Source organism: Pelophylax lessonae (genome assembly GCF_965119305.1).
Source record: "Pelophylax lessonae genome assembly, chromosome: 5".
NCBI classification, from domain to species: domain Eukaryota; kingdom Metazoa; phylum Chordata; class Amphibia; order Anura; family Ranidae; genus Pelophylax; species Pelophylax lessonae.
Window position 1 is genome coordinate 232436752 of NC_138772.1, and position 25946 is coordinate 232462697.

The window sequence follows — 25946 nt, forward strand, 5'->3', positions numbered from 1 at the left end:
CCCAGACTGACACCCCCCCAGACAGACAGGTCCCCACATAAATACACTTACCTCACATGGCGTGGGGGACCCGCACAGGCGAACAAGCCGCTGCACATGAGGCAGGGAGAGTCGCATACAAGACGCACAGAAGGGGGGTTAAGAAACCGCACAGCGTCCAGTGAGGTAGCCACCTCACCAATCATCCCTGCACCGAACAGGGATGGGTCGTTCACTGCGCCAGGAGCGTTACCTGGCTGAACGCTCGATGGCAGGCTGGGAAGCCACTGACCCACGACCTGCGACCAGGGGGATCAGCCCGAGACCCAGCCCGCATGATCCTCTTCATCAGAAAAACTAACTAACGCTGACAAAAAGAACAGCTAAGTAAAGGTAGAGAGAAAACTCAAACAAAAATTCAAAAAAGAAGAAAGAGTCTGGGGCAGAAAACCCCAGCACAGAGAAAGCCAGCCACTCCTGACAAGCTAGACATTAGAACTGAGATATGGTTGCAGGAAGTAGGAGGGTATTGACTGAGGGGACCACCCCTTGAGGGTGGGATATGTTAAAAGCTTTAATGTTAACATATTCTGTTGCCTAGCTACTCCTTCGGAGCAAAGTCTAATACCCCATATGTGACGAATATGAAGAGGCGGCGACTGTCGGAGGACGTAAGAGAAACTCGTTTTCTCCTCCCACAAAAACTGCATGAATCATGAAAACACACCAAAACTGCATGAGAAACATGCAAAAATGTGCTAAGAAAAGCACAGAAAAATGCATTTTTATTCAGCACTACTAGTGTGAACCTAGGCTAGCAGATTGTTATCACTAACATCTTTGTGACCCAACCAATATCACAACAGCCATCTACTTACAATATCGAAGGGAGCCAAGCAAACATTTATACAAAGCCTTGTGCTTAGACAACTTCGTGAAGAATGCATGGTAGCAGAGCCACTGCGCTGATTCAAAGGAGAATGACCCAGGTGCATTCTTAGTTCCAAAAGCAATTCCTGCAGATATAAAAAAAAGAAATATGTATACATAAAAAGTGTAGAATATGTTACAACTAACAAAATTATGGAAACAAACTAATGCGCAGCAAAAAAATTAAAAAGACACAATAGACATGTGTAACCCAGTGGGTATGTGCAATTTTTCAGCCTTCTCTGCATTGTGTAGAATCCTGTTTCACTGCTAAGACGTAGATATAGGCCAGGAAAGACCAGACATTACTTTTTTTTTCTTTCAAACTATTTGTTGGGAAAGTTTCATTTTCAAAATAGCATCACACAATTGTCAGTTACAGAAAGATGGAAAGGACATTTGGTGTGACAATACTGTATTTTCCATGTTAAAGAGGAAGTCATCTTCCCTTATCATAGGCTTACCTGTAGGTATTGGAAATATCTCCTAAAAATGCACAGTTTAGGAGATATTTACTTTGCGTGCAGCCAGTGACATTACTGGCGCATGTGCTCTGGAGGAACAGCCGTCCGTGCTGTTCCTTCAGAGCCCTATGCTGTGAACGGCGGCTCCCACGCTTGAAGGCGGCTGGGAGACTCGTAGCCGGAAGGAAGACAGCGGAACATGACGGCCATCTCGGCGGTGAGCGGGCGCCGCTGGAAGGGCTTCGTTCTATCAGCTCATTATGCCTTCGTCTTACAGGAATTTATTTTATTTTTTTAGGAGGTTTACAACCTCTTTAAAACTGAAATGTCATCAGTATTTAAACAGGTTTAAGTAACAATAAACATTATAAAATAACCAATGTATCTGGTGAATTATTACCATGACAAACATAAGGGGACCATAGTAAAGAACTCCACAAAACTGAACTGGGTACATGGGCAGAATTTACTTTAAGAAAAAAAAAAATTATAAAAAATGATGATGGATAATTATCTGCCTGTATTTCTCAGCACAGGAGGACACCATTGTTTCTGACCAAATCTCCAACTCCATTTGCAGAAAGCCCTGACTTTGCGAAGAACCTCCACCAAGCTTCACTGTTGCCTGAAGACACTCATTATTGTACCATTCTCCTTCACTCTTGTGAAAAAACTGCCTCCTGCTACAGCCAAATATTTAAAATTTTAACTCAAAAGTCCAGGGCACCTGCTGCCATTTTTCTGCACCCCAGAGCTAATGTTTTTGTGTATAGTTGAGTCGTTTAGCGCTCTTTCCATGTTGGAGACATTGCTTTTTGGCCGCATTAAGACCACTCCTGGCCAGACTTCTTCGGACAGTAGATGGGTGTACCTGGGTCCCACTGGTTTCTGCCAGTTCTGTGCTAATATTACATCTTCCAAAGTTGAAGGGAAGTATGATGGGTCTTTCACCTGCTGCATTAAGTTTCCTTGACCGAACACTGGGTCTATGGTCATCATAGTTGCTTGTTTCTTTGTGTTTCTTTCAAAGAGCTTGAATGGAGCATCTTGAAACCCCACTCTGATTTGAAATCTTTGGCCTGGGAGAGACCTTACCGCTGCAGTATAACTACCTTGGGTCTTGCTGCTGTGCTCAATCTTATCACGGTTTATGACCTGTGACATGAAACGGTCTACCACAACCTCACCTTAGTAGCAGAGTTTGTCTGTTCCTCACTGGGTTTTAAGCCTCCTACACAGAGGTTTCTGTTTCAGGTAATGACCGTTTCAACCCACATAAAAAATTGATGATCATTGGCACCTGCTTGGTTTAATGGTTAATCATACACCTGACTCCAATCCTACAAAATCCCTGACTTTGTGCAAGTGTAAGAATTGATGCTAGTTTGAAGCCAAAGGGTAGTCACCCCAAATATTTATTTGATTTAAATTTCCCTTCTGTTCGCTCACTTTGCATTTTGTAAATGGATAAAAATAAACAATTAATGCATATATTTTGAAAGCATTTTTACTTTACAGCATTTCTGGACACTTGCCTAAAATTTTTGCACAGTACTATATTATTATATATATATATAAAAATAGAAATAGATAGAGGGACAGGAAGAAATAGCTAGGCAGAGGCAGCAGGTGGATCCTAAGGACAGTAAAAAAGAAAAGGGCTAGTTTTTGTCACCATTTTGCATTTTCTACTTCCTTGAAAGAGTAATCCCCATATAAAAAGGCTAATCATACACAATCCTCTTCTTGTGTGCATCACAGTCGAAGACAGTTACAGTCAAAGATAGTTACATTCCCAGCATGCCGGGAAAGCAGTCACAATTGCTTGTGCTGTTAACCAAACTGTCAAACCATCAAATGGCTGGAGATCACATGTGCAGCACCATCAAGGCAGTTGGAGATCAAACAGAGGCTAAGATGGCAGCTTTTTTGGCAGGAAAAAAACAAAAATTATATAGTGGCGCTAGAAGGATGTATTACAAACACAATCAATAAAACATCATGGTATAATGAATCAGTCTATATTAAAAGTCCATAGAATAAAAGGTGACAAGAGAGCACCTGGGGGCAGCACCCTTAGAGGGAAGTAGGTAACTGTATAGTGGAAACAGGAACAGAGGGGCGCCAGACTAAGTGTAGTATTAAAATCAAATGTTTAAGTGTTTTAGGAAGCTAGTTCAGCTAATACTAATTGTCATACAGCTAATGCCATTTCTTGAGCAGCTAATGCCAATACTTCTGCAACTAATGCTAATTATTTTACAGCTACTTCTCATTTCCATACAGCTAATGCTCGTGCATGTGTACCATCACACAAACGAGCTCAGACTAATGTCAGGAGTGCATATCCTTGCGCCAGCGCACATCTTCCTGCATTGGCGCCAAACAGCCTATTTAACCCTTTTACTACCAGGTCCGTACAGCTCTACAGCACTGCTTGCAGTTGGCCAGGTTCGTATGCCGTACAGACCCAATTTCTCCCCCTGCTATAAGCTCATGGTCACTTCAATGACCATAAACTCAGACTCTGCTGAACAATTCTATAACCCTGATCAGCGGATAACAATCCGCTGATCAGAGTTATTAACCTAAAATGTGACTGCTCCCCACCCATACTGCCACTTCCCTGTCCCCAGCCTCTTCACCTCCCGCCTGCTCCCTGTCAACTAAAACTACTCCCCCCACCCTCCTTTCTTCTCCCCTTACCCCCCTTCCTCCCCCCCACAAGATCCTATTCCCCCAGCAAACCCGATCCCTGAAGCTACCTTTAGAAGTCGGCATCCCTCCTCTGCTGCTCCCGCCGGCTTCAGTTGCTGCAGGGGCTTAGAGGGGATCAAGAGATGTCCCCCCTGCATGATGTCCCCCCTGGTATGATTACCCCCATACTGGCCCCTGCACTCCCTGATCCATCGCTGCTCAAGCGGCATCCCTCCTTCCCCTCCCGCTGCCTGCAGCTGCTGACCGGCACTGAGCTGTCAGCTTGAGAGCAGGGGGAGGGGAGGGGCAGTGCAGGTGAAGCTGGGGCTTAAGGGGGCTTGGTAAAAATGTGTTTACCAGCCCCTCCCTTTAGTACTGTGGACCGAGGCAGCGATCACTCCTAAGTCCACTGACAGCTGATCATAGTAAACTGAGTGTTTACTATAGTTACAGTTAGTCAGGTCGAAAAAAAGACACAAGTCCATCTGGCTCAACCAATAAAAAACAAAAAAAAAAATAGTAAGAAAACCCAACCATACAGTCATACATATACACAATCCTATACCCACAGTTGATCCAGAGGAAGGCGAAAAAACCCCAGCAAAGCATGATCCATTTTGCTAAAGCAGGGGAAAAAAATTCCTTCCTAATCCCCCCAGGAGGCAATCGGATATTCCCTGAATCAACTTTACCTATAAAATATAAGTACCCATTCAAATTATGTACACCCAGGAAAGAATCCAGGCTTTTTTTAAAGCAATCCAGTGAGCTAGCCAGAACCATCTCTGGAGGGAGTCTATTCCACATTTTCACAGTTCTTAGGGTGAAGAAACCTTTCCGTATTTGTAGACGAAATCTGTTGTCCTCTAGACTTAGAGTGCCCTTGTCCTCTGTGTTGACCTTAAAGTGAATAATTCAACACCAAGTTCACTATATGGACCCCTTATGAATTTATACATGTTGATCATATCCCCCCCTTAATCTCCTCTTCTCAAGAGAGAAAAGATTCAGTTCCTTACTATGTCAGACTATCAGTTTATGAATGGATAAGGAGTCTCTATACAGATTCATGTAAAGTGGTGCAGAGAAAGGGACTTTCTTAAGTCCCTTTCTTGGTCTCAAAAAAAAAAAAAAAAAAAAATGATGTGGGGGTAAAAATAAATAAATAAATACAAAAAAAAAAACATGGAGGACTCTGTCAAGCAGATGTGCCTGCTCAGCGGAGATCTGCCTGCCGATCCCCACTGAGCAGGTGGATGACGCATCTGCTCTGCTAATGCAGAGGTCATAAAAAAGAGATATGGGGGTTGGTTTAGATCTCCGATATCTCAAAGACCCCAAGGGAGCTGCTGATTACGGGTTCCCATGGGTTACCATTAGCAACAGTAGAACAATCTGGCATTTTTCCAAGTGTTTTACCTCAGACAAGGATCAGTCCAGTTTCTTTGGTTGTTATGATTTATTAGGAACTTGGATAGGAGAAGGGATGAGTGGGATACTCCAACTGACTAGAACTATGCATAATAGGCAGGGACGACTTGAAAAATGCTGGGTAACGCTGCATTGAAAGTGGAAAACTCCGCGCTCAGGGATATGTTTTGGGTGGATCAGTGGGCTGCAGCCTCCCAAAAATATAGTCAAAGACTATAAAAAAGGGGGGGATCAAGGTAAGGGAATGGCGCTGCCTACAAAATGGTATGTAATAATAAGACAGGAAAGTATGCACAATAATGTGTAAATAAATAAATAGTGATTGATAAACAGGTAGGTCCAAAGGTATATAAATAGATAAATAAATAAATAATAATAGAGTATAAATGAAGCAATAAATAATCTCAAATCAATACAAGGTAACAATCAGTGAAAGGTGCCAACCTAACTGAATAGCAAAATAAAGTGTATATAAAGTGACTAAGTGCATACAAATGTATAAGTGACAATTCACATATGTGCAACATATAAATTGAATGGCAAAGAATGAATAAATATATAAAGTGACCGGTGCAAATAATTGATGGGTGCTAAAAAAGTGACTCAGTGCCAGCATATATAAAGTGCTGTATGCAACAGGTGCATCGAACAAGGTGACAAATAACTGGTGGTCCAACAATGAGTGGAGATAAGGTGACGTTATGAGTCCATATATATGACACAGAAAATCTTTCTATGACAAAAATGTTGAATACAACCCCATGGTGGGTGATGAGTGAGGTGCTCAGTGACCCCTATGGAAGGTAGCCCACTCACCAGAAATACCCACCCCACACAGGAATATAGAGCTGGTATATGGATATGGCAGGTAATCCCTCGGTTGAATCCTATTCCTCTCCGTGGGTCCTTGGTTAGGGGTATATCTGGAGTGTCCAGAAAGGCTCTGGTGTGGCTCCTATATGTAGGCCCAGGGGTCAGGGAGTCCGCTCTCTTATAGGTGTATACTCCGGTAGTAGCCAGGTATAGCGGGACAGATGTGGGTAGATGGAAGAAAGGCCAATAGTGTGATATCGCTAAAACTTTTTTATTGTATGCAAACATATATAAATCATCCGATATGGTACAAGCATTGTATAAGCCTTTGGAACGCAATGCGTTCCACACGAATGCCGGAACTGGAAGTGATGCGACGGCGTTGTAACGCGTTTCGTCATCCAACGTCTTCAGCAGCCAAAACGCTGTATTGAGCTAGTCACGGCTAGGCCGCTGCTTCACTTGGCCCTTGGCTGTGAAAGGAGTTCTTTAGGCTTCCTGAGGTAACTCCATCCCAAGGCAAGCTGCACTCTGAGGTAGACTGTACTGCCAAACAACTTCAGGGCCCTTCCTGGCGCCCCCTTTATCCCCAATCTTGAGGGCAAATCTACTTGGCACCCCCTTCACTGTAACACTCCCGTGTGAGCTGGCTCCCCGATCTCCTGACCTCTCTGGAGTGGTCCACTCTCCTAGGCAGACGCCTGGGCAGATTCTCACGACACTGTTTTTCCCAAAGTCTCCTGCCCAACAGCTCCACTGATCAGCACACTGGATGCTCTGCAGCACAGCTCCACACCTGGTTCCTAGGCCGATCGCCTGAACCACCTTCCTCACTTCAGCAGGAGGAGAGATAGCCGTCCACCTCCTCCTGGTACTTTGCTCCCACCGAAAGACACCCTGTCACATGCCCCCTCCGGATTTATTCCCAATCCCAGGATGCATTGCAGCAATGCCCACCCACTGGGACAGTCATAAATCCTGGTGTGCTATTGGTTAGATTTCCTCCACTGTCCAACAAACTCCCTCATTGGATACAGTGGGGACACTCCCCAGACCCAATAAGTCACACCTGGAAACATGTGACAGGCTAACTAACAGATCAGGCTTTCCTGATGAGCAGAAAGAGCCATATATATTCACTTAGCACCCTACCTAGGAGGGTGCTACAAATATAATTGTAAAAAAATTAAAAAAAGTAAAATAAATAAATAAAATGGAGCAGACTGTCAGACTGTCCGCCTGCTCAGCTGGGAATCTCTCTGCTGATCACCGCTGGGCAGGCAGATGACACGTCCGCTCTGCCAATGCAGAGCGGACATGGACACAGCCGCTGTTCTCTATGGGGCGGTTGGATAGAAAAGGACTGCCTGTCCATTTTCATTCGATCTGATCTGCTAGATGGATGGGGAATGGAATTTTTTTTAGTGGACTGGATCGGATCGGATGCAGGCGGGTGTAAAACGGACATGTCTATTTACATCAGCCTCTCCATAGAAAACAATGGGTGGTCCAATTCGGTCCGCCTGAAAAATGGACAGGCAGACCCGATTGGTCTGCTTGTGTGAAAGGGGCCTAAGGCCTTGTTCACACAGGGCATACACAGCATACCTTTACAGGAATAAACAGGTGTTCTGTACATCTCTGTGCAGGCAGTCCCATTGATGTAATTTGGGATGTAGCAATTGCACGAACAGAGCCGTTGCTTCCAATTTGACATCCATGTAGGTCCATGTACATGTCACTGAGCTCACACTGTGTTCGGGGTCGTGCACCCACACGGATGTCAGATTAGGAACAACAGCTATGCCTGTGAAGCCGTTGCAACCCAACTGACATACAGTTGTGCTCATAAGTTTACATACCCTGGGAGAATTTATGATTTCTTAGCCATTTTTCAGAGAATATGAATGAACACAAAAACGTTTCTTTCACTCATGGTTAGTGTTTGGCTGAAGCCATTTATTATCAATCAACTGTGTTTACTCTTTTTAAATCATAATGACAACAGAAACTACCCAAATGACCCTGATCAAAAGTTTACATATCATGGTGATTTTGGCCTGATAACATGCACACAAGTTGACACAAAGGGGTTTGAATGGCTATTAAAGGTAACCATCCTCACCTGTGATCTGTTTGCTTGTAATTAGTGTGTATACAAAATGCCAATGAGTTTCTAGATGCCTGACAGACCCTTGCATCTTTCATCCAGTGCTGCACTGACGTTTCTGGATTATGAGTCATGGGGAAAGCAAAAGAACTGTCAAAAGGATCTGCGGAAAAAGGTAGTTAACTGTATAAAACAGGAAGGGGATATAAAAATATATCCAAGGAATTGAGAATACACATCAGCAGTGTTCAAACTCTAATCAAGAAGTGGAAAATGAGGGGTCCTGTTGAAACCAAACCACGGTCAGGTAGACCAACTGAAATTTCAGCCACAACTGCCAGGAAAATTGTTCAGGATGCAAAGAAAAACCCACAAATAACTTCAGGTGAAATATAGGACTCTCGGAAAACATGTGGTCTGGCTGTTTCAAGATGCATAATAAGGAGGCACTTGAAGAAAGATGGGCTACATGGTTGAGCTGCCAGAAGAAAGCCATTACTACACAAATGCCACAAAGTATCCCGCTTACAATACGCCAAACAGCACAGAGAGACGCCTCAAACCTTCTGGCACAAAGTCCTTTGGAGTGATGAGACCAAAATTGAGCTTTTTGGCCACAACCATAAACGTTACATATGGAGAGGAGTCAACAAGGCCTATGATGAAAGGTACACTATTCCTACTGTGAAACACGGAGGTAGATCGTTGATGTTTTGGGGGATGTGTGAGCTACAAATGCACAGGAAATTTGGTCAGAATTGATGGCAAAATGAATGCAGTATGTTACCAAAAAATACTGGAGGAAAATTTGCATTCATCAGCCCGGAAGCTGTGCATGGAACGTACTTGGACATTCCAACATGACAATGATCCTTAACACAAGGCCAAGTCGACCTGTCATTGGCTACAGCAGAATAAAGTGAAAGTTGTGGAGTGGCCATCTCAGTCTCCCGACCTCAATATCATTGAGCCACTCTGGGGAAAACATGCAGTTCATGCAAGACAGCCCAAGAATTTACAAGAACTGGAGGCTTTTTGCCAGGAAGAATAGGCAGCTTTACCATCTGAGAAGATAATGAGCCTCATCCACAAAAGACAAGGGGGGAATCCACAGTATTAAGAACTGAGGTATGTAAACTTTTAATCAGGGTCAGGGTCATTTGGGAAGTTTCTGTTGTCAATATGATTTCAAATTAGTAAACACAGTTGATTAATAAATGGCTATATTCTCTGAAAAATGTTCAAGAAATCATAAATTCTGCCAGGGTATGTAAACTTATGAGCATAACTGTAAATGGGACTGCCTGTACAGGGATGCACGGAACAACTGTGCATTCCTGTGCGGGTAAAAAAGGCCCTTCCATGGGCATACACTTTAGTAGTAATTTAGCTTACTAAATGCCTGCTAAATTACTAATAAAGCATCGTTCACATGTGGCACACTAAAGTGTTTTTGTGCACGTTAATGATTTTAGTGTATTTTTAGTGAAAATAGCAATACAATGAACATTTGCGCAATAATTGTGGGGCCAAAAAATCAGTAGCACTTTTATCCTACATGTCATGTGCTTTCAGAAAATGTATGGTTTGAGGGGTCTTTTCAAATTCTGAAAGCTGTAAGTGAAAAATGGTAACCTCCGGAGTAAATTGTTTTTATTTACAGTTTTGCGTACCTTCAGTTTTCACCATTTCACAAAAATGTGCAATTTAAAATGTACAAATATTTTATATTTATCAACTCAATATAGTTGAGTTGATAAATATAGGTAGGATATAATAGGTAGGAATTATGGAAGGAATATATTAGGTAGGAATTTTGTAAATTTTGCCATGTATGAATCCATCCAACTAATGATATTAGTGTATTTGTAGCAAAAATATTGGTGTGATAAACATTTGCACATATATCGCGGTGCCTTAAAAATCAGTAGCACCTTCTTTTAATTCTACTGGACATGGCCTTTTCAGAAAATAAATGGTTTGGGGGGGGGGGGGGGGGGTCTTTTACAAACTGAAAGCTGTAAGTGAAAAAGGAAATCCTCAAGATTTTTAGAGAAATGCTTGCGTACGTCCCATTTTTACTATTACTCAAATAAGCACAATTGAAAATGTACAAATATTTGTTATTTATCAACTCAATACAGGTTTATCTTTTATATTTAGAAGAAACTTAGCAGGAATGTTATAAAATTTGCTGTGTTTGTATTTGCGAATAATGATTTTAGTGCATTTCTAGCACGAATAATGTTTTGTTGAACATTTGCACAAATATCGCGGGGCCTTAAAAATCAGTAACACCTTCCATTTATTCTACTGGCCCTTTGCTTTTAGAAAATGTAGAGTTTGGGGGGTCTTTTAAAAACCCTGAAAGCAAAAAATGAAAACCTCCATATTTTCAGAGAAATTTGGTTATTTAAATTTTGGCTATGTTCAGTTTTCCCCATTTCGCAAAAAGGTGCAATTTAAAATTTACAAATATTTGTTATTTATTAATTCAGTACAGTGTAATCTTTTATATTTAGAAGGAATTTAGCAGGAGTTCTGTAAAATTTGCTCAGTTTGTATCGGCTAATTGAGATTTTAGTGTATTTTTAGCGAAAATATTGCTTTGGTAAACATATGCGCAAATATCATGGGGCCTTAAAAAATCAGTAGCACCTTCCTTTTATTCTACTGGTCCTATGCTTTCAGAAAATGTATGGTTTGGGGGGTCTTTAACAAACTCAGAAAGCTGTAAGGGAACAATGAAAACCTTCAGATTTTTAGAGAAATGTGGTTGTTTACATTTTTGCGTACGTTTAATTTTCACCATTTTGCAAAAAGCTGTAATTAAAAATTACAAAAATTTATTTACTCAATACAGGTTAAGCTTGTATATTTAGTAGGAATTTAGCAGGAATTTGTAAAATTTGCTTTGTTTATATCTGCTTTGGGATTGGGGCTGGGAGGGAATGGCTGGGGGGGGGGTTGTGACAGGGGGTTGATGGGATGTACTGGGTGGGAATCCTGGTTCTGTTACTAAAGTGGTGTAAGATGGATGGGAAAGGGGTGTATAAGAGACTGGGTGGGGGGGGGGGGAGGTATCGGAGAGAAGGGTGGGTGGATGCTGCTATTTGGGACATAGGCATAAGAGTATGGGGGATCCGTGGGGGATGAGCTGAGATGACAGACAGCAGGTGATTTAAACATCGAGCATTCCACAGGCTGGCCAGCTAGGTGGATATATGTTCATATGGAAGGAGAGAGGCTGGATGAGAAAGGTGCGCCCTAGGACCTGGTGACAGCTGGCGCCCTTGGAGAGGGATGCCTGGAGTGAACATGGAGGGAAGCCTGAGTCTGGGGTGACAGCTGTCAGCAAGAAGGAGGAGCTGGGGGGTTGGAGAGAGAGAAATGGGAGGAAACGGGGATATGTGGTGACAGCGGGCAGATGATGCAGAGTCCCTGGAGAAGAAAGGAAGGAGGCGGAGATCGGTGGTGACAGCTGGTGGAGAAGGATCTGCCAGCTCTGGTCGCGATGGTGGAAGTTTAGGCTGGGGCCAGGGATCGGTGGACAGGGGAAGAGCGATGGGGAAGAGTGGTTGAGGCTAGGGAGAAGTCGGGAGGACGGAGATACTGACCTGGAGGGTGGTTGAATACTTCGGCAGTGGCAGCATGGAAAGAGGCAGTTGGCGCCACTGGGAATTCAATTTGATAGGTGGGCATGGTTTCCATTTGACAGGTCTGGGAGCGGGCTGGGTTCACAGAGTAGTTACAGTATCTCTCACAAAGTGAGTACACCGCTCACATTTTTTGTAAATATTTTATTATATTTTTTCATGTGACAACACTGAAGAAGTGACACTTTACTACAATGAAAAGTATTTAGTGTATTAGCTTGTATAACAGTATAAATCTGCTGTCCCCTCAAAATAACTCAACACACAGCCATTAATGTCTAAACCACTAGCAACAAAAGTGAGTACACCCCTAAGTTAAAATGTACAAATTGGACCCAAAGTGTCAATATCTTGTGTGGCCACCATTATTTTCCATCACTGCCTTTAACCCTCTTGGGCATGGAGTTCACCAAAGCTTCACAGGTTGCCATTGGAATGCTCTTCCACTCCTGGTGGATGTTAGAGACCTTGCGCTCCTCCACTTTATGTTTGAGGATGCCCCACAGATGCTCAATAGGGTTTAGGTCTGGAGACATGCTTGGCCTGTCCATCACCTTTAGTCTCAGCGTCTTTCGCAAGGTAGTGGTTGTCTTTGAGGTATGTTCGGGGTCGTTGTGTTGGAATACTGCCATGGCCCAGTCTCCGAGGAGAGGGGATCATGCTCCGCTTCAGCATGTCACAGTACATCTTGGCATACATGGTTTCCTCAATGAACCGTATCTCCCCAGTGCCGGCAGCACTCATGCAGCCCCAGACCATGACACTCCTACCACCATGTTAGACTCTAGGCAAATCACATTTGTCTTTGTTCTCCTCACCTGGTTGCCTCCACGCACGCTTGACACCATGTGAACCAAATACGTTTTTCTTGGTCTCATCAGACCACAGGACATAGTTCCTTTAATCCACGTCCTTAGTGTGCTTATCTTCAGCAAACTGTTTGCGGGCTTTGTTGCGCATCATCTTTAGAAGAGACTTCCTTCTGGGAAGATCAGCCATGCAGACCAATTTGATGCAGTGTCAAGCGTATGGTCTGAGCACTGACAGGCTGACTCTCCACCCCTTCAACCTCTGCAGCAATGCCGACGGCACACATACGTCTATTTTCCAAAGACAACCTCTGGATAGAACGCTGAGCTAAGAAGCTGAGCACTCAACTCCTTTAGTCGACGATGGCGAGGCCTGTTCTGAGTGGAACCTGTCCTGTTAAACCACTGTACGGTCTTGGCCACCATGCTGAAGCTTAGTTTAAGGATCTTGGCAATCTTCGTATAGCCTAGGCCATCTTTATGTAGAGCAACAATTATTTTTTTCAGATCCTCAGAGTTCTTTGTCTTAAGGTGGCATATTGAACTCCAAGTAACCAGTATGAGAGAGTAAGAGTGATAACACCTAATGTAACACACCTGCTCCCCATTCACACCTGAGACCTTGTAACACTAACAAGTCACATGACACTGGGGAGGGAAAATGGCTAATTGGGCCCAATTTGGACATTTTAACTTAGGGGTGTAGTCCCTTTTGTGGCCAGCGGTTTAGACATAATGGCTTATTTAAGGGGGACAACAAACTAACACTGTTATACAAGCTGTACACTCACTACTTTACAAAGTGTAATTTCTTCAGTGTTGTCACATGAAAAGATATAATAAAATATTTACAAAAATGTGAGGGGTGTATCCACTTTTGTGAGCTACTGTAGTTGTGGTGTTAGGTGTACAAATCCCTGTTTTTTGTAAAAATGTTATGTATCCCTACATGAAATGAAAAACAGGAAATGAACAACAACAAAAAAATTGAATGAATAAATAAAACAAATATATATATATATATATATGTGTGTGTGTGTGTGTATATCTATATACATATGGATATATATATATATATATAAGTAAATAAATGAATGGATAAAAAGCAAACGGGTGGAGCTGGGTCACCATGTACATATGGTGACACGTTTCTCCACACACAAGCACGCACACTAGACTCTTAAGTTGTGTACACATGCGCCCGCATGCAAAGAGGTACACACATGCACACACAAGCATGCGCACACTATTTTGGGAACTTTGAACAAAAAGAAAAAACAGGGGAAAGAGTAAAATCTGAGGGGTGTATAGGTACCCACCCATAGTACCCAAGCGCATGCACGTGCCTGTGTGTACATGCCTGCCTGTGTCACGCCGTCAATAGTAACAGTGACAGAGCTATGAGGAGGAGGAAAGGGAAAGGTGGATGGGGGACAAAGACCCTTCAGATGAGTCAGAACAGAAAGAAATCCCAGATCTGTAGAACGAGCTTGAGAAACTCTCAAGCGATGAGATCAAACACTCCGTAGATATTGAGTTCCTGAAGAAATACAGGCAGGATAAACGTGTACCCAGGGGGCTGAGAGTGACAAGATCATTGGCTTTCGGGGGGACGATGAATATTGCACCATACGGTACAAATATTGGGACAAAAAATCATTAGAAGTGATGGACCTAATCATCGCCAAAAGAAGAAGTTTAGTGGCTAAACCTAATATAAAAATAGCCTCCCTCAGAGAAAAACTTCTCCCACACCAACACTCCTCACTATACAAAAAGCTTAATGAATAGAACTACTGAAACTATAAGAAAACTACACAAAGAAACAAAAGAAAACACACAGAGATTAGCGAGACTACGAAAATAACAAGACTAGACCTTAAGAATACCAAAAGGACATTCTCAATCAATACACCACATACCCCCGAACCTGAAGATCAAAGATCCAAATTATCCTCCACCTTCAGACCCCTCCCACAAGATTACCACACACAACTTACCATATACAGTTGTATTCAAAATTATTCAACCCCCATTGAAATTGATTGTTTTGGCCAGTTTGACATTGATTTTGATCATTCAGTCATCCTGCTTACAATTAAATCAAAGAGGCACGTGTAGGTCAGACAAATATAACAAAACATTTATAATGTAATAACCACAAATGTCTTTTCTGTGCTCACATCATTATCAGTTTTATTCAACCCCCAAGTGACATTCAATCTTAGTACTTAGTACAACATCCTTTTACAGTTATAACAGCTTTTAAACGTGAAGCATAGCTTGACACAAGTGTCTTGCAGCGATCTACAGGTATCTTCGCCCATTCGTTATGGGCAAAAGCCTCCAGTTCGGTCACATTCTTAGGCTTGTGCACTGCAACTGCTTTCTTTAAGTCCCACCAGAGGTTCTCAATCAGATTTAAGTATGATGACTGTGATGGCCACTCCAAAATGTTCCACCCTTTAATCTGCAACCATGCTCTAGTGGACTTGGAGGTATGCTTGGGATCATTGTCCTGTTGAAAGGTCCAACATCTCCCAAGCCTCAGGTTTGTGACGGACTTCATCACATTGTCATGCAATATCTCCTCGTACTGAAGAGAATTCATGGTACCTTGCACACGCTGAAGCCTCCCTGTACCTGTAGAAGCAAAACAGCCCCAAAGCATGATTGACCCCCCGCCATGCTTCACAGTAGGCAAGGTGTTTTTTTCTTCATAGGCCTTGTTCTTCCTCCTCCAAACATAGCGTTGATCCATGGGCCCAAACAGTTCTAATTTTGTTTCATCAGTCCACAGAACACTATCCCAAAACATCTGTGGTTTGTCCACATGACTTTTGGCATACTGCAGTCGACTCTTCTTATTCTTTGGAGACAGCAAAGGGGTGCGCCTGGGAGTTCTGGCATGGAGGCCTTCATTACGCAGTGTGCGCCATATTGTCTGAGCAGAAACTTCAGTACCCACATCTGACAAATCTTTTCTCAGTTCCTCAGCAGTCACACGGGGACTATTCTCCACTCTACGCTTCAGGTAGCGCACAGCAGTCGAAGTCAGCATCTTCTTTCTGCCACGACCAGGTAGCGTTTCAACAGTGCCCTTTGCCTTGAATTTGCGAATGATGCTTCCTATGGTGTCTCTTGGTATGTTTAACATCATTGCAATCTTATAGCCATTGCCCTTCCTGTGAAGAGTAATCACCTCTTCGCTTGTCTTCGCTTGTCTTCCTGGACCATTCTCTTGACTTCACCATATTTGTAACCACACCAGTAAATGTCTAGAAGGAGCCGAGTATCACAGTCATTTTAAAGCTGCCTAATTTGTGCTTATTAGGTTTTATTGCTGCTCCCTGACATCCACAGGTGTTTTCAATACCTGATTGAAAACACTTCAATGAACCTCTGTTCTTCAGAGTGGTAGTCTTTAAGGGGTTGAATAATTGTGTCAATGAAGAATTCAAAAAAACTGAATTTTTGTAAAATCTTACCGTAAAATTCCTTTCTCTGAGTCCTCCAACAGTCGCCGCCCCTTCATAATCTTCACCAATGGGTAATTGACCTTTGCTCCGCAGGAGTAGCTAGGCAACAAGATTTGTTAACATCAAAGCTTTTAGCATATCACACCCCTAGGGGGGCGGTCCCCTCAGTCAATACCTCCCTGCTTCCAGCATTCTCAACTCAGTTTTGGTAGCATAGCAGTAGAGTACATAAACAAACCCCAAAAGAGGGGCGGGGGCGGCGACTGTCGGAGGACTCAGAGAAAGGAATTTTACGGTAAGATTTTACAAAAATTCAGTTTTCTCTTACGTCCTCCGACAGTCGCCGCCCCTTCATAATCTTCACCAATGGGACGTCCCAGAGCAGTGTAGACATGAGGGGTGGGAAAAAAACGCAGCCGCGCATAAAGCAACGCAGTACCCACATCAGAGAAAGGAACCTTACCAAGGTAAGAGAACAAACCTGGCAACAGGAAAACGTGCTCAACAGGAGCAACAACCCAGGAAGAACAAGTAACCCAAGGGTAAAAACACCCCAACAGCCAAGGGCCCAAACAAGGGACCCTAAGGCACTGCCGCACTAAGAACTTTACGGCCAAAGGAAGCATCTGCCGATGCCTGAACATCCACTTTGTAAAATTTGGAGAAGGTGTGAACGGACGACCAAGTCGCCGCCTTACACACCTGGGCCACAGAAGCCTGATGACGAAAGGCCCAAGACGTACTCAGAGATCTGGTAGAGTGCACCTTCACAGGGAAAGGAGGAACCTTCCCCCTCAAAGCATAGGCTTGCACAATCGTCTGTCTGATCCATTTGGCGATGGAAGCAGCCGACGCCGCCATGCCCTTCCGAGGTCCCTCTGGAAGAACGAATAGGGAATCCGACTTGCGAAAGGGCTTAGTCGATGACAGGTAAACCCTGATCGCCCGAACAACATCCAAGGCATGCAAAGCCACCTCCTTCGGATGCTTAGGCTTCGCGCAAAGCGAAGGCCAGACAATGTCCTCATTCAGGTGAAACTCCGAGATCCTGTTCGGAAGAAAAGATGGATTAGGTCGCAAGACCACCTTATCCTTGTGAATCCCCAGGTAGGGAGAGCTGCAGGACAAAGCCGCCAGCTCCGACACCCTGCGAGGCGAAGTGATCGCCACCAAAAAGGCAACCTTCTTGGACAACAGAGACAACGAGATCTCCCTGATCTTTTCAAAGGGAGCCTGTTGTAACACGGACAGAACCAAGTTCAAGTCCCATGGAGGCAAAGGTTCCCTCCTAGGAGGGGCCAAATGTCGCACCCCTTGAACAAAGGTGCTAACCAATGAATTAGACGCCACAGGGCGTTGAAAAAGAACGGCCAGCGCAGAAATCTGACCCTTAATTGTGGCCAGCGCCAAACGCTGGTCCACTCCAGTTTGGAGGAAAGCCAACACTCTCGACGCCGAGTATGAGCGAGGGGAATACCCCCTGGACTCACACCAGGCAAAGTATGCTTTCCAAGTACGGTAGTAAATTTTTCCCGAAGAGGCTTTTCTAGCCTTGATCAAAGTGGGAATGACCTCAGGGGAGAGACCACTATCCTTCAGGACCTGGCTTTCAACAGCCAGGCCGTTAAAGACAGCGACTGTAAAGCAGGATGGAATATCGGCCCTTGAGACAGAAGGTCTTCCCGAAGCGGCAGGCGCCACGGAGCGTCGACTGCCAGATTTACGAGGTCTGCGTACCAAGACCGGCGAGACCAGTCCGGTGCCACCAGAATCACCGCGTGCGGTTCCGAGGCCAGCAGCTGACAGCAGCTGAATCGGTGGAAAGGCATACATCAGACGATACTGATGCCAGAGCGCCACTAACGCGTCTGAGGCGTCTGCCTGAGGATCGCGCGTCCTTGCCACGAACCTTTCCACCTTGTTGTTCAGACGAGACGCGAACAGGTCCACATCCGGAAGACCCCACTTCGCGCACAACTTCTGGAAGACATCCGGGTGAAGGGACCATTCTCCCTGGTCCAGGGTCTGGCGACTCAGATAGTCCGCCTGCCAGTTCTCCACCCCCGGAATGTGCACATCCGTTATCGCTGGGACGTGCGTCTCGGCCAACGGCAGAATGCCGTTTACTTCCCGAGCAGCACGGGCACTCCTGGTGCCCCCTTGATGGTTGATGTAGGCCACCGCTGTGGCATTGTTCGTCTGAACCCAGACGGCCCTGAAGCCGTTCCGACCAATGCAGAAGGCAAAATTTTATCGCTCGCAATTCCAGACTGTAGATCGGAAGGGAGGATTCCTCCTCCGACCAAGTTCCCTGGGCGGACAGAACGCCCAGAACACCACCCCAGCCCGACAGGCTGGCATCCGTGGTGATCAACGTCCACAACAAAGGACGAAAGGACTTGCCCCCCCCACACCGCCGGGGACTGGAGCCACCACAAAAGACCCCTTCGGGTGTGGCGGCTCAACGAAAGCTGCCGATCCAGAGATTGCGGACGCCCGTCCCACTTGGCCAAGATCTCCGCCTGAAGACCCCGCGTGTGAAACTGGGCGAAGGGAATCGCCTCGAAAGCCGAGACCATTAGACCTAGACATCTCATACATGTCCGGAGGGACAAGCACTGGGTGTCCCTGAGGGACCTGACCTCGTCCTGAAGTGTCCGGAGCTTGTCTTCCGGCAGGAAAACCTTCGCCTGAGCAGAGTCCAGGATCATCCCCAGGTAGGGAAGACGAACCGACGGACACAACGTTGATTTTGGAAAATTTATCGTCCAACCAAACTCCTGAAGAGTCTGCATCGTGGTGGACAGGTCGTTCACCAGGCCCTGACTGGTCGCAGACCGAAGCAAGATATCGTCCAGATATCCCAAGACAGAGACGCCCTGGGCTCTCAATAAAGCCAGGACCGGCGCAAGGACCTTGGTGAAAACCCGCGGAGCCGAAGCGAGGCCGAAGGGTAACGCCACGAATTGGTAACGATCCTCCGCAATGGCGAATCGAAGGTACCTCTGGTGACCCTCGAAAATGGGGATGTGAAGGTACGCATCCTTCAGATCGATGGAGGCCATGAATTCCCCCTGACTCAGGGCAGCCACCACTGAGCGCAGGGATTCCATGCGGAACTTGCGAACCCGCACAAAGCGGTTCAGAGCTTTCAAGTCCAGAATCTGACGTACCTAGCCCTCCTTTCTGGGCACAGTGAACAGATTGGAGTAGAACCCCCGAAATCTGTCCCGATGAGGCACCGGAACCACCACTCCCTGGGCCTGCAGGTCCCGCACCGCCAGGTGCAGATCCTGCAAACGCTCCGGAGACAGCTGAAGATTTGAGGGAAAAAATCTGCTCGCCGGCCGAGAGAGAAACTCGATCTTGTATCCAGATCGAACGATTTCCTGAACACACCTGTCCCGAATGCGGGCCAGCCAGGGTTGAAGAAAACCGAGCAAACGTCCCCCCACCCCAGAACCGGGTGAGGGCGCCCCTTCAGGCCGAATTGGTATGGGCAGCGGACCCGGACTGGCCGGACTTCTGCTTACCTGCCCACGGCTTCTTCTGGGAGCCTTGGCCCTTGAAGGGCTTGCCCTTGTATTGCGACCGAAAGGCACGAAAGGACCCCTGAGAGGGCCTAAACGAGGCATTCTTCTTACCGCGAACAAACTTATTCTTGTGAGTATGGGGTAAGAGAGTGCTCTTACCCCCGGAAATTCCCTTTATCAGAGTATCCAAAGACTCGCTAAAAAAGGCGAGATCCCGCGTATGGAAGATTAGCTAGAGTCTTGCGAGAGGATTGGTCAACCGACCAACATTTCAGCCATATCAGGCGACGGTTCAACACCGCTACACTGGAGAGACGTGCAGCCAAAGGGACTAAATCCAAGTCCGCATCGCACAAATACATGACACCCTGATGAATTTGATCTACCATAGCCAACGTTGTCGGCGGAGCAGAGTCAGCCACCAGGGTGCGCCTGAGCACCTGCGTCCAATCCGCAATAGCTTGGGCTGCCATAATGGAAGCAAAAATAGGCTTCAGCATAGAACCAGCAACTGTATAAGTATGACGGGCCAGAGACTCCAATCTCCTGTCCGTAGGGTCCCGGAACACCGGAGAATCCTCAGCAGGAATCGCAGTAGATTTATTCAAAACTGCCACCGCGTGATCCACCTGAGGCGGCACACACCAACGCTCATCAGTGGTGGGTGTAAATGGATAACGCAGCTTGAACTTACTTGGCACAGTAAAGGGCTTCTTAAAATTGCGCCATTGCTCATCAACAGCGCGCTGAAATTCCGCAGGGCAGGGAAAAACCTGCGCTGATTTGCGTTTCCTTTTCGTCCCATAAGAGGACATCAAAGAAGGAGGACATGGTTCATCCTGCAAATGCAGTGTTTCCTTGATAGAAGTAATCAACTCATCCATGAGTGCAAGCTCTTCAGGCGAGCCAGGGGGAGAAGTGTCAACTCCTACCTCAGCCTCCCCCTCAGACCCCACAAGGTCCAGAGATGAACGAGACCCTGAGAAGGGCACTCCAGCCATAGCAGCCCCATCGCCCTCTGAATCAGAGGAAATAGATAACCTGGGCCGTTTTGCGGATCGATCAGCCATTAGCATCTGCACCTGAGAAGCCAAGTTCGCTACAACAGCAGCCAGATCAGCCCCCTCGGGGGATGCAGCAGCCCCTTGGCCCCCCACCAGGGTGGGAGGAAACTTGCAATCCTGAGAATCCATGCCCCAGTATCAACTGAAATAAAGGACTGCCCCTTTAAGACCGCGGCGAGCGCAGCCCACCGCACGCCACTGTATGTACCGACCCCCGCAGGGATAAGGAGCACTGAGCAAGGAAATACCGGATAAGGAAGGTAAAAACCTGGAAAGAGCACACAGCTGCTGCCACCGATCGCTGTTCCAGTGAAAAAGGAAGTGATGCAATGACTGACCGCCCTATATAGCCTATGAAGGCTTCACAAACATGGCCGCTCGGCTGAGGGAATCCAGGCAATAAGAAAATGGCGCCGACATGTGCTTGCAGGAGCGATAGCCGCCAAAATGGCGGCGTTTGGCGCCAAAACACCGCGCTGTACCACACAGGGCCGGTCACCACAGTTTGCCGAGAAAAATTGCGGGCCGCATCAGCGGTCGCCGCACAGCATGTCTGAGCCCAGTCTGCCCCATACATCTCACACAGCAGAGCGGGAGAGCCCCCCCCCCGCAGCCCACAGAAAGGCTATCACAGGAATCTGACAGGGAGCTCAGCACTTACACAGACATGCGGGTCACACAGTCACAGACTGACACCCAAACCGACAGGTCCCCACATAGAAATTTACTTACCATTCCGGATGGCGTGGGGAGCCTTCTCTAGCGACCAAACCGCTGTGCTGAGGACAGGGAGTGTCGCAGCCAGGACGCAGTGGACTGCGGTGCGAAACCGCAAATGGCGTCTGGTGAGGTAGCCACCTCACAGGCAGCATCCCTGCAGCGAACAGGGATGGGTCGTTCAATGTGCCAGGAAAACCTGAGCTGAACGCTCGATGGCAGGCTGGGGAAACCCCTGGCTCTCAGCCCTGGGATCCAGGGTGGCCAGTCCAAGACCCAGCTCCGCATGATCATCTTCATCCGAAGAAAACTAAACTAATGCTGAGAAAAAAACAGCTAAGTAAAAGAAATAGAAAAATACTTGAAATAAAATCAAAAAAGAGGATAGAAGGCTGAGACTGAAAGCCCCAGCACAGGAACAGCCAGCTACTCCTAAGCTAGGCAATTGAAAACTGAGTTGAGAATGCTGGAAGCAGGGAGGTATTGACTGAGGGGACCGCCCCCTAGGGGTGTGATATGCTAAAAGCTTTGATATTAACAAATCTTGTTGCCTAGCTACTCCTGCGGAGAAAAGGTCAATTACCCATTGGTGAAGATTATGAAGGGGCGGCGACTGTCGTAGGACGTAAGAGAAAGAAACATTTATTACTGTATTACAAAACCAATTGATGTCCTTTTAGTTGCATATGGTTCTTTAAGAAGTCCTTGTAGGATTTCATTCTGAATACAATTACAAATGTACACTAAATTCCCTAAAACCCTTTACAGCATTGGGGGGTTGAATAATTTTGAATACAACTGTACACACACAAGAAATAGGTCAAGAAATAACCAGACGCAAAACAGGTATGAAAATAGAAACAGAACATTCACCAACAGCTTACTTCCAAACCACCGATTCCAGAAACTCCAGAACCAAACCAAAATATCCCCAGAACCCCGCCATCAAAGCCACCCTTCCTCAAACAACAAGGAACCTGACCCTTTAATGAATAGGCCTGTACAACCGTCTGCCTAATCCATCTGGATATAGTCACAGCAGACGCAGTCAAACCCTAAAGAGATCCCTCAGTAAAGACAAAAAGAGTCAGATTTCCTAAAGGACTCCATTGCCGACCGGTAAACACTGATCGCCCGAACCACATCCATAGAGTGCAAGCCAATTTCCTTGGGATGCTTTGGCTTAGGACAGAGTGAAGGCAAAACAATGTATTCATTTAAATCAGGGGTGGGAAACCTGCTGCCTGCACAATCATTGCATACGCCCCCCCATGCCGCTGAGCCTGTGTATGCCAGTGGAGCTGTCAGAAGGAGCTGATGGCTCCGTCCTGACAGTGTGAGTCACAGAAAAGCTTCAGAAAAGGGTGGACACGGGGCGCAGAGGAGTGCGCCCCGAGCCCACCCATTTGTGTGACAATAGCGAATGAAAATTCGCTATTGTCACACGGATCCTCCTCCTGGCCAATCAGGAAGCGGGTCCGAGACCCGCTTCCTGATTGGCCGAAAGGCGAAATTATGCCATTGGTCGAGGAGGCGGCGGGAGGACTCGAGGAGAAGCCGCCGCTGCAGGGTGGGTATGGGGAAAAATCTCAAGAACAGCCTAAAAACATCATATGAGGATATATGTAAACGGCCAAAATTAAGAGGTTTATATACCAATGCCAGAAGCCTGGCCAACAAGATGGGAGAGCTGGAGCTGCTGATGTTTAAGAAGGAATTAGATTTTGTGGGAATAACAGACTTGGTTCGACAGCTCTCATGACTGGATGGCGACCATTCAGGGGTATTCCCTTTATCGCAGAGATAGAGAAGGTAAAAAAGGGGGAGGGGTATGTCTATATATTAAGAACAGTGTACAGGTAAATATGAGGGATGATATTAATAATGGAGCTATGGACGAGGCAGAATCCCTATGGGTGAAACTTCAAAGGGAAGGCACTGTGGGGAAGGTAATATTGGGCGTATGCTATAGGCCCCCCAACCTGAGGGAGGAGGGGGAGGCGGACTTCCTTTTACAGATAGGATTGGCAGCAAGGATGGGAAATGTCATTATAATGGGGGACTTTAATTATCCAGATATAGACTAGGCAGAAGGAACCACGCATTCAGCCAAGGCTCGGCAGTTCCTAAATGTTTTGCAGGACAATTTCATGGGTCAGATGGTGAATGCACCGACAAGAAACAATGCGGTACTTGACCTACTGATTACCAACAATACAGACTTGCTCACGGATATAGAAATATGGAGCAACTTAGGAAACAGTGACCATAGGTCAATTAGCTTCAGTATTAATCATAGTAATAGGAAACATAAGGGTAACATAAGGACAGTGAATTTCAAAAGAGCCAATTTCCCAAAACTGCGCTCTCTGCTAGAAAATATCAAATGGGATAGAACACTGGGAACAAAGAACACGGAGGAAAAATGTGAGTGCTTCAAGAGCATACTAAACAAAGAGATTGACCAGTGCATTCCAAAGGGAAAATAAATTTAAAAGAGCAAAACTAAACCCTGGATGGCTAAACTCCAACCTAAAAATGCATATTAATGCTAAAGAAAAGGCCTTCAAAAAATACAAGACTGAGGGGTCATTGGCAGCATTCAAGCATTACAAAGAGTGTAATAAGAAATGTAAAGATGAAATCAGGGTGGCTAAAATAGAACACGAGAGACATAACACAGAAGAGAGTAAAAAGAACCCCAAGAAATTCTTTAAGTATATAAATAGTAAGAAAGCGAGGCCAGGACACATTGGCCCCATAAAAGACGACAAGGGAGATTTGGCCACAGAGGACAGGGAAAAGGCGGTAGTGTTAAATCATTTCTTCTCTTCAGTCTTCACAAAAGAATTGGGGGGCTACACTAACCCAGCTTGTAAGGCCAAACTAAACAACACACCTCAGGAAGTACCGCCATGGCTAACAGAAGATAGACTTAGAACTAAACTAGAGAAACTTAACATAAATAATAAACTAGAGAAACTTAACATAAATAAATCACCGGGACTGGATGGGTTGCACCCGAGGGTTCTTAAAGAGCTCAGCCAGGTGATTGCCAGACCATTATTCATGATTTTTAAGGATAGTTTACAGACGAGTATATTTAAAAAAGGGCCGAGATATATCCTGGGTAACTATAGGCCGGTCAGCCTAACATGAGTAGTCTGCAAGATTTTGGAGGGGATGTTAAGGGACCACATACAAGACTTTAGTAATGAAAATGGTATTATTAGTAGTAATTAGCATGGATTCATGAAAAATCGCTCTTGCCAAACCAATCTATTAACCTTCTTTGATGAAGTGAGCTGCCACCTAGATAAAGGTAAGCCTGTGGATGTGGTGTATCTGGACTTTGCAAAGGCCTTTGACACCGTTCCCCACAAACGCTTACTGTTCACTAAGAAAAATAAGAACTTCCGCGCTATGGATTAAGTGGATAGATAAGTGAATAATTGAGTGAAAAAATGTGTGTATAAATAAATAAATAAAAAATATGTAGTAAATGTATGAAATATAAAATATATATATATATATAGATATATCTAAAAATAGGCTGCAGCCTCCCTGGATGATAGTCCGGAGACTATGCACTGGATATAAAAGGAATAGGGGTGATGGCGCTGCCTATATAATTTAGATATAATAAAAAGCTGTGATGCAAAGTGCCTTAGACTAAAAGCAATAATGTGTAATATTCAAACAATAATATATTTCATAAAAACTTCAATTAAGTGCAAGTGCAAAGTATAAAAGTGCCTGCAGAAAGATTAGAAAGTGACTGGTGCAATGATGTATGAGTAATAAATAATATTTAACATGCAATATTAATGTGCTAAAAAATATAATACTATATAAAGTGAGCTGTTCCACTAATACCACGTGTTGGTATGGGGAATAAAAAAGTGCCAACAGAGCAACAATAGAAAAAAGTTATTATTTTAAAAAATACAGCTTGCAATGTCCAATAAGAAAGATCCAGTAGAAAAGTCTATTTCATGTGCGGTGACTTCAAAAGCAATAAAAGTGACAACACTCGGAACAAACCGACACTCAGGTGGAAAGGTGACCCCGTGGTGGGTGGTAAGGTGCTGGGATTCCTTTGATAAAATTGCACACTTACCAGAGACACCCACCCCACACAGGGGTATAGAGCGGGTGTGTTTATGGGTCTGGCAACCTAGCGGTATCCTCCTATCCCTGGGTGGAGGGCGTGTGCCGAGGATCAGGCTGGTCCTGGTATGGATGTACCCTAGGATGGTCCCCT

General features: G+C 45.3%; 1 protein-coding gene across 1 annotated transcript in view; it reads right to left on the bottom strand.

Annotated features, from left to right (window-relative positions):
- Window positions 1–25946, bottom strand: part of TERT (telomerase reverse transcriptase) — a 413108-nt gene that overhangs the window by 41310 nt on the left and 345852 nt on the right. The window contains exon 15 of the mRNA XM_082259713.1: window positions 858–995. Coding sequence (XP_082115839.1) covers window positions 858–995 — 138 coding nt within the window. The remainder of the gene's footprint in view (window positions 1–857; window positions 996–25946) is intronic.